Raw genomic sequence first — 9,810 nt, 5'->3', positions numbered from 1 at the left:
AAATGGGAAAAAATATTTTGCTTTATGAATTTTGTTCCATTCTTCTCTAACAAATATTTATCTCAATTCTTGAATTTTTCTGTAATTATTTGCATTGTTACGGTTGATTTATAATGAAATGATTGCAGAAAAAGTTTGAAACAAATCTCAGTTTTTTTCATAATTACAAAAATTTTGCCCCAAATGTTATTTATAAACATTATTAACTTTGTTTGGGTTTTTTGAGAGGAGGCACAATTTCAAAATGGGGCGATATTTTTCACTTTATGAATTTTGTTTCATTCTGCACATTTAATAAAGTTTGAAAATTATGAAAAATTTCCTTTGTGTTTTTGATGTGGGAATGAAAGATTTCTCATGATAAGGTTGTGGGAAAAGTTTGGTACAAATTGTTGTATTTTCATATATGAAAGAAAATAACCTCAAAAGTAGTTAAATATGCTCTGTACAGTTTTTTTTTTTTTTTTTTTTTTTTTTTTTTTTTTTTTTTTTTTAATGTTAATTCTGCTTTCTATTTCAAAACCAAAAAAATTTTTTCTTTTTCTTTTCATAATTCCTGAATAACGTTTGAATTTAGCATTTCTCCTAAATTTCTTGTCCGCACACTATTTTTCGTTTGAAGGGAACATTTTTCCACAGACACGCACAATGATAATTTCCAATTATGTTATTACACCAAAAATAATTCTAATTCGAAAAAAAATAATTCAATTTCGAAAATGATTATTTCAATTTCGAAATTCATTTAAAACTGAAATTTTTAATTTTTCACGAAAATGGATTTCAGAAAAGTTCAAGTTATTTTTTAACCAATCAAATATTATTACTTAAAAAAAACTGTTTTTAAAAAAATGAATCAATCAATAAATCAATTTTTTAAATATTTTTTTTTCATTTTCGAAAAACATCACTCAAAAGATAAAAATATTAAAGAAAATTCATTCTATATTATTCCCAATAAAAAACTGCAAATAATCAATTACAATTTATCGAATAACAAAAGATAAAAATTTTTTGTTGATAATTTTTTTGTTTCTTAGATGAAATTTTGAAAAACTTGAATTTTTTAAAAATGAAAATGAATTCATTTTCTTTTCAAATAAACTTCGAATTATAAAATTTTCAATCAAAATGAATGAAATTTTAATAAAGGAAATACATCATTTTTTAAATATTCATGAACAAAATGTGCTCAATTGATTAAAACCAAGAGTATTTTGACAGTAAAACAATATTTTATAATTCCACTTATCAACAAAATTTTCATTTCGAAAATGAATTATTTTTGGTATATCATCAGCAGAAATAATCCTATCAAACTTCTTTCCTTATTCATTGAATTCAATAATAATTTAAATTTCCCCAGTCATTCCTTTTTTGCTGTTCCACTTTTATTTCCAAAAAATTTATGACTGTTTGCTAAACTCGAAATGTGTGATTAATATGGAATTCTTTAAAAAAACTTTTATTTGATTATAAGGAAAATAACAAAAACATCTGAATGCATATGTATTCAATGCAAAATATGGTTTTTGACAAATGATAAATTTATGTTGTTCATATTAAAAATTCTAAATCTTTTGAATTCTTTCAATACTTCAATTAAAAAATGTAATTCATTATTAAATCATTATTAAAAATATTTTCTCAAAGAATAAAATACAAAAAATAGAAAAATCCATTTGATAGATGGATCTTTTTGACAAAATGATCTTGACTAACATCTATCGACAATCCATAAAAGAAATAAAAACTTAACAGTGTGTATGAAACGAGAGATATTGCATTTCAGCTATAGAACCATCTCGGTTAAGATCAATCAATATTATCTATTAATGTATATCTGATTGTAGTTATCATCTTGTATAATAAGTTGAATATGCAACGATAATAAGATAGAGATCGAGGGTTATTGCTGACACTCTTAGGGGTTTATCATGATTCTATTTTCAGTGATGTTCTATAAAGAAGGAGTTATTGATTGGTGTAATCGAGATATATCTATAGCTGATATACCATACCTCCAAGGAGAAGAATTAGCTAAAAGATTAGCTGAAAGTGTCGAAGATGGTGATGTTACCGTTGATGTTACCGTTGATGGAAATCGCAAATAAAAATAATTGATTTTGTTTTTTGTTTTATAGTAAATGGGTCGGAAGAAGATTTACGCGACTGTGGAAGAAGCGAAAGCGGCTCAACAAAAACAAATTAAACAGTTTCAGGAAAAACGTAAGGAAGAAACTAAGTACAGTCTAAACCGGATATAATCACGTCGAATATAATCACATTCGCCTATAGTCACATTTATCGATGCACCGACATTTTTTGCTTATTTTTCATTCATTTTTCATCGCATATAATCACAGTGATGAAAACATAAAATCTCATTTTTTATTATTATGTGTGGATTTTTCATTGAAAAATCGATTTTTTGATCAGAAATCTCAATTTTTCGCTTTTTCAAAAATGTTCACAAATTTGTCAAAATCATGTGTAATAATGAAAAAAATTAATTTCGCAAGTGAAAAAAGTGTATTTGTATAGAATTTCCAAAAATAAAGAAATCGACCCAAAATTAATTATTTCAAAAATTATTTTTTTATTTTTTTCTGTGTTTAACTGCATCGTATATTATCACAATCATATACAGTCACAAAAACTTGTGCAAAAACCGATGTGATTATATCCGGTTTAGACAGTGTAACAACGAACATGTTACTGAGAAATTGATGTTGATTAAGTTATTGAGGAGAAAGCTTATCGAATGTGATAAGCTGTTAGATGAGATGATGGAAAAAGTTAATGGTTATTTGCCTGTACAGGGTGGACAGGTTAAGCTGGACAGTTTATGTGAGTGATGCTGTGGCGTGGAAATTTTGAATTTAATTCACGTGCATTTTGCCTGAACTGGGTGCACCGAGTGCACCAAGTCAATTTCATTCTCCAAAATATGTGGGCAAAAGGGCAAAGTGAGAAAATTGGGAAGAATGCATTTACTTGGCAAAAACAAGACAGTAACATTTCTGTTATTATTAATTATCCTCTTCATCGAATACCGTTTGTTTGAACAATAGTTTGCATTCATCTTTCAATTTTTAATGCCTTGAACGTATTCCATTTATTGATTTCTGTTTATGCTCTCATTTATCTTTCAGTTGCAGTTGGAAGTTCATGTCTTTTATTTCAACATGTTTGCAGAGGAGAGCTTCTGTTCAATTCATTCCGACACATAGCTCGTCGTAATGATTTCAAATCCACATTTCCAAGGGACTTTAACTCGCTTCTATAATATCAATTTTTGCTTCTGTCATTGGTATTGACCTGAAGTTAAATCATGAAAGATCTTTGTTCATCAAATATGGAAGCAAATTGTCATTAAACTCTGTCGTAAATGAAGAACATAGTTGTTCGAAATATTCGAAATTGTTCTTGTATTTTCCACTACATGCAAGAACAACATATCTGCAATCGTCTGTTGCAATCTTTACTGGGAATGAGTGGTTAGTCACAAATATAAAATTAGCCACATTCTCGGTGGTTCTACGAGGTTGATTCTTCTCGTTTATTCAAATAATGTTTTGTGTTATTGCAGACTTCAATGCATTGTCATTTACCAATCTGTCGTCTCCACAATTTTTCAGTTCATTCAAAACAATCTACATTTTGCTTTCAACAACAGAGTTAAAGTTTCCAGTCAATTCTCCTATTTCTGTGACATTTCTGCTAAAATAACCAGCGAATAGTTATGATATAACATCTGTGAATCTGTTTTCCCCAATACCTTGAATGCCTTTCAATATTAATGCTGTTTCATTTTTTATTCCAGGTGTTGAACAATGTTGGCAATCCAGTTAATAACATATTCATATCCATCGTCGTTGGAGTCAGCAATTTCCTCACAAACAAAGTCCAGAAACATTGAGATTGTTTCCATATCAACATGTTCTCGTAAATTGTACTTGAAACCTTGAAATATTGAGAATACATCAGCTGCATCTATTGCATTAAACATTACACATTGCAATGTTAGTTTCAACAAACAAGACAGTAGAATGTCATATGCTGTTGCTGTTTTATGTTCAGTTTTCAACAGATTAATCATCTTAAAATTAATTGTCATATCAGTGTTTGTGACAAACGTTATCCCCCAACGTTTATCGATTATATTGAAATCTTTTTGTTTATTCATCGCTCCTGTTTCAGTAAATCGAATAACTCTCGACAAATCACCAATTATATTATCAGCTGTTTTGTATTGTTTTGTCTCCACTTTTCGTCGAATGTCTGTCATGGAAAACGAATCAGACATATCTAATGGTTTAACAATATTGCTGTCGTTTCTCAGTAACGGCAATATCTCGTTTGTCTAACAGTCATAATTCCATATTTTGAACATCTTAACGAATACAAATGGAGATGATCTCAAACATCTATATCGTTGTTTTGCAGTATAATGGTTATCTCGTGCGTAAGTTGTCAAATTGTCACTGTTTTGTCCTCTGTCGTAAGCTAATTCGATATGTTCATTCGGTAATGAATTAATAGCTTGAAACAGTGTGAAAAACGTGACTTCTCTGTTGATTGGCATATTTCACGCATCGTTATGTATGACAAAACACTCCAACACGTTGACAAAAACATAAGCTAATTCATCACTGATTTTGTCATTGTCGTTGTCCAATTTTTCAATATTATCGATTTGATCAGATGTTTTGATGTACAGTTTCAATGAGAGATCGTTCAACATTTCTTTAACATTTCGTGTAATTGCGAGCCAAACGAACCTCTAACAAGCTGATAAACATTTGTCTTTGATCGATGATCCTTACGTACTTTCCTGTTTGGTTATACTATTAATGATAGTTTGTTCTCATCCAAAGATGTCATGATATCAACATCAAATTCGTCTCAAGTGTAACATTCAATCATCATTCTGTTGGAGTTGGTGAAAAAGTCATCGGTATTAGCATAAATGTGTAATCCCCCTGAAGCTGTTTAAACAACAACATCGTCTTCGTCTTGTTTATATAATATTCTTGATCTTGCAGATTGTTTGGACTCATCGTCAAACGATTTGTTAATGTCAATGTCGAAAACAGTAAAATTTGACACTTTGTTTACCAATTCTGCTCTAATGGTAACAACAGAGCCACTGCCTCCATCATACTTTTGAAAATTGAATGAATCAACAACGTTGAATCAATTCTTTCGTTCAATGTTTTTTCATCCATGCAAATAAGGAGTTGAACCGTTTTGTTGTTGTTTCTGATTATTTTGGTTATGCTTTTGCTCATAGTTGCCAATTTTTCACAGATAAAAAAAACATATTTTTTTTGAAACAGATTCATTATTGAAACATTAATTCACCGGGAAGATGAAGTTGAGGTTTATATTAAAAAATTACCGATATTAATAAATTTTCATATTTAATGTATTTAGACTTCTATGCTAACTTTGCCAGTTTGTCCACATACTGTCTAAACCGGATATAATCACATCGGTTTTTGCACAAGTTTTTGTGACTGTATATGATTGTGATAATATACGATGCAGTTAAACACAGAAAAAAATAAAAAAATAATTTTTGAAATAATTAATTTTGGGTCGATTTCTTTATTTTTGGAAATTCTATACAAATACACTTTTTTCACTTGCGAAATTAATTTTTTTCATTATTACACATGATTTTGACAAATTTGTGAACATTTTTGAAAAAGCGAAAAATTGAGATTTCTGATCAAAAAATCGATTTTTCAATGAAAAATCCACACATAATAATAAAAAATGAGATTTTATGTTTTCATCACTGTGATTATATGCGATGAAAAATGAATGAAAAATAAGCAAAAAATGTCGGTGCATCGATAAATGTGACTATAGGCGAATGTGATTATATTCGACGTGATTATATCCGGTTTAGACTGTACTTAGTTTCTTCCTTACGTTTTTCCTGAAACTGTTTAATTTGTTTTTGTTGAGCCGCTTTCGCTTCTTCCACAGTCGCGTAAATCTTCTTCCGACCCATTTACTATAAAACAAAAAACAAAATCAATTATTTTTATTTGCGATTTCCATCAACGGTAACATCAACGGTAACATCACCATCTTCGACACTTTCAGCTAATCTTTTAGCTAATTCTTCTCCTTGGAGGTATGGTATATCAGCTATAGATATATCTCGATTACACCAATCAATAACTCCTTCTTTATAGAACATCACTGAAAATAGAATCATGATAAACCCCTAAGAGTGTCAGCAATAACCCTCGATCTCTATCTTATTATCGTTGCATATTCAACTTATTATACAAGATGATAACTACAATCAGATATACATTAATAGATAATATTGATTGATCTTAACCGAGATGGTTCTATAGCTGAAATGCCATATGGGGGAAAATATGGACATTCAAGCTTTTTATGCTCCAATCATGAAAAAATTGTTTCCCTTATAACATTTTTGAACTCGATCAGATTACAAAATAAATTAGATTTTCATTACTGAAAACAAACATCATTGATGTTATTACAAATTATTATGTGACTTCACATGTATTTCAATAAATATACACATTTTATTCATATATTTTGATTTCAAAAAATCTATGAAAAGTGCATGATTTTTCAATGAAAATGCACGAAGTCAAATATTTTGTCACATATCTCTGGAAAGAAATATTTTTATTAATTAATTTTATTCCTGAAAATACTTTCAATTTTTTCCCTCAACTGTATTAAATATGAGCATTTTTTAACCATGAAAATGTGAGAATTGTGACAAAAATCTTTCACAAAAAGTTTGGAAAAAACCATGTTTCTTTTCATGAATGCAAGAATTTTGTTATATATGGATGAGTTCAAATTTTGCAAAAATCGAGTATATAAATAAAAATATTAAAATAATAGAATGAAAATTGAAAAACAATATTAGAATTTTAAAGTTTCTTGTCAATCACAAAACAAAAAACAAGCTGATTATTTTAATGGTTGACTTTTCAAAAAGTGAAAAAAATAAAGGTCTGTTGAAAAGACTTTATTTGAAATAAAAACTTAAAATATATGGGTGATTATTTTTGAAATCATATTATTTCATACAAAAAATTCGGTTAAAAAATATTTCTTGAATATTAATAAATGAACACAAAAAAAGTCAAATGGTATGTTTGAGACATCTTCATCTTTATTTCAGCAAAAACATTTATTTTTGAAACAGTTATAATAGTTTTTATATTTGAATTCAAAATCTCTTCCCAATAAAAAACAATCTTTGAAAAATCAACACCCCGAAAAAAGATATGATTTCAAAAATAATCACCCATATGGGACAAAATATTTGACTTCAGGCATTTTCATTGTTAAATTAAGCATCAAAGATAGCTTTTTGTGATCTAAAAATTTGAAAAAAATGGGTTTATTTTTTTAACATACATGTGAGGTTACAAACAATTTTGTTGTTAAATCAATAATGTTTGTTGACAGTTATGACAATCAAATTTATTTTGAAATCTGATAAAGTTTAATAATGTGATAAGAGAAACAATTTTTTCATGCTTTGTGCATAAAAAGCTCTAAAGTCCGTATTTTCCTCCATATCCTAATTTTCTTCCATGATTGTTTCCCATCAAATTAATCGAATATCCTTTTTTTCAATCCAGGACAGTCAATTACCCGGGCTAAAATTGAGAAAAATATTTGAATACATTGTATGGAATAAAATTCCAAAAACGAAAACATCATCCTTAATTGTGGATTTTTTATCACAATAAATTTCATAAAATGGTATTGATCACTACGAGAAAAAAAGATTTGCTTGATCTTTTAGGCAAAACCTATAGAGCGGTTTTATCTTTATTTTTTCTTGGACTGCATATATTTATCAAACAAAGCATATTAATTTGTTATTTTTCTCTCAATACTCTTGCTTGATATATAAAGATGTTTGTATTTGTCAATAATCTTGTTTGCTTGATGAATCGTTGTGTTTTCATGAGTGTAGAATATATAATGAATAAAATGAGTGCAATAAATGATAAAACTCATATAATAACATATATTGAAAAGTTTTCAAGTTTGCTTTAATTTTTTTCTTTTCAGAAAATATATGTTTATTCATATCTTTTCAGAATTGTTTTCTGAACCAGAAGATTGCGATGAGAGTGAAAAGAAACAGAAAATTAAAGAAATAAATGAAATAATGGAAGAAATGAATGAAGATGAATTGATTCAAATGCTTTGGAATAAAAATTTAGGCAAAATCAACAAAATGTTTGAAGAGAAGAAAATGACAACGGAAACTGTGATTATGTTGCTGAAGCATATTGAATGTTACGAAACGAAGAAATCCATGTTCAAGACGAGAATATGCAATTCTTACTTGAAGCAAAAATTTGAGAAGATGATAATTGAAGAAGATAAGAAGAAATTTGAAAAGGATGAAAAGCTTCTTGTTGATCTTTGCATATGCTATCTAATACTGGATGATTATTTCAGTTCATCGGAATTGGTACCGATTTGCGTGCGTTACGTTTTGAAAGTTGCGCTGAAGAAAGAAAAAAACGAGATGACTCAAATGGAAGTAGAAATAGCATTATTTGCTTTGAGTAACATAGGAAAATACGCTGTATAAATGATTTTGTTATTATTTTATGTTCATTGATTTTTGGATTTATTAATGATAGACAGTAGAAAAAGGGTTATTCCTGAATGAGATGATAGAAATTATACAATATCATGGGGAGCATAGAAATCTGACGCATGTAGCCTACCATTCTGCTTGGAATTTCTTATTAGAAAGATTAAATCTAGATCGAAAATTTAAAGAAGCAGTAGCAAATGAGCTTAATATTGCAAGCGAAATAGCTAGAGAATTGGAAGTGCTGACAAAAGAAGTGGATTGGAAGAAGAAAGAAGAAGAAAGAAGTAGAGAAGAAGCGTTCAAAGTTCGTTTAATCTTTAAATGGATTGAGGAAGCGAGAGACTATTTATCACTTTGTGATTTTTGGAAAGAGGACCAAGAACTTGTTCACAGCCTTATCGGGATTTGCAAAGTCGCAGGAGAAAATGAACCGAGACTATTTAACATTAGTTTTGTTCCTTTAACTCAAATTGCACATACTTTTTATTTAAGAATTGATGGCCTTCTGAATGGAGGTGCTTTTGATTACATTATGGAAGAACTATTTCAATGGACATTAAAACGTGATGCTATAGAAAATTGTTTAGAAGTTGTTTGCGAACTTTTCAGTAGTTTGAAAAGAATGAGGTATGATATCAGACTCGAAGTGAAAAGAGAGATGATAAAAAGGAAATTGTATGATTGGCTGGAAGAAGAAGGATACGAAGATGCCATCACAAGCTATCATGGAATGAAGAAATATGCGTTCATGTGTATTATGCCCATGATAGGTCAAAATGCATCAAAATATTTTATATATTTGTAAGCTCAAAAATACATATTTATTTGATTTGATTTGAAATGCTTTATTATTTTTGAGATATTTGAGAATGAAGCAGATTGTATTTTCCAGATGGCTTGTTGATGCACTCTTCTTATAAAGGGAAGAGGAAACTTTATTTACCTTTATTTTGATTTGTTTTTTCTGGTTGAATTTTTCATTTATCGCCCGTCGACCATCCACATCGCTGAATCTTTGAGGACGACGGCTGAATGATTTTTTTTTTATCTGGTTTTGCATTTTCAAAAAGCGCTTTTTTGTTTGTAGTCAGTTTTGAGAATCACATCAAAATGATTTCTCAAGTTTCTGAAATAGAACACGTTTTTCTCTTTTCTCTTCTTTTCTTCTTTCT

General features: G+C 28.8%; 1 protein-coding gene across 1 annotated transcript; it reads left to right on the top strand.

The window, feature by feature from the left end:
- The first annotated feature begins 7,994 nt into the window (after positions 1-7,994).
- MONOS_17416 (uncharacterized protein) lies at positions 7,995-9,792 on the top strand. The gene is made up of 3 exons (XM_067870334.1): positions 7,995-8,071; positions 8,127-8,623; positions 8,682-9,792. Exons 1-3 carry the CDS (start codon positions 8,008-8,010, stop codon positions 9,441-9,443), a joined length of 1,323 nt encoding a protein of 440 aa, XP_067729498.1. The 5' UTR covers positions 7,995-8,007; the 3' UTR covers positions 9,444-9,792.
- The last annotated feature ends 18 nt before the right edge of the window (positions 9,793-9,810 follow it).

This window comes from Monocercomonoides exilis (genome assembly GCF_001643675.1).
Source record: "Monocercomonoides exilis strain PA203 chromosome Unknown scaffold16-1735695, whole genome shotgun sequence".
Taxonomy (NCBI): domain Eukaryota; phylum Preaxostyla; order Oxymonadida; family Polymastigidae; genus Monocercomonoides; species Monocercomonoides exilis.
This window is presented reverse-complemented; position numbering and strand designations above follow the sequence as displayed.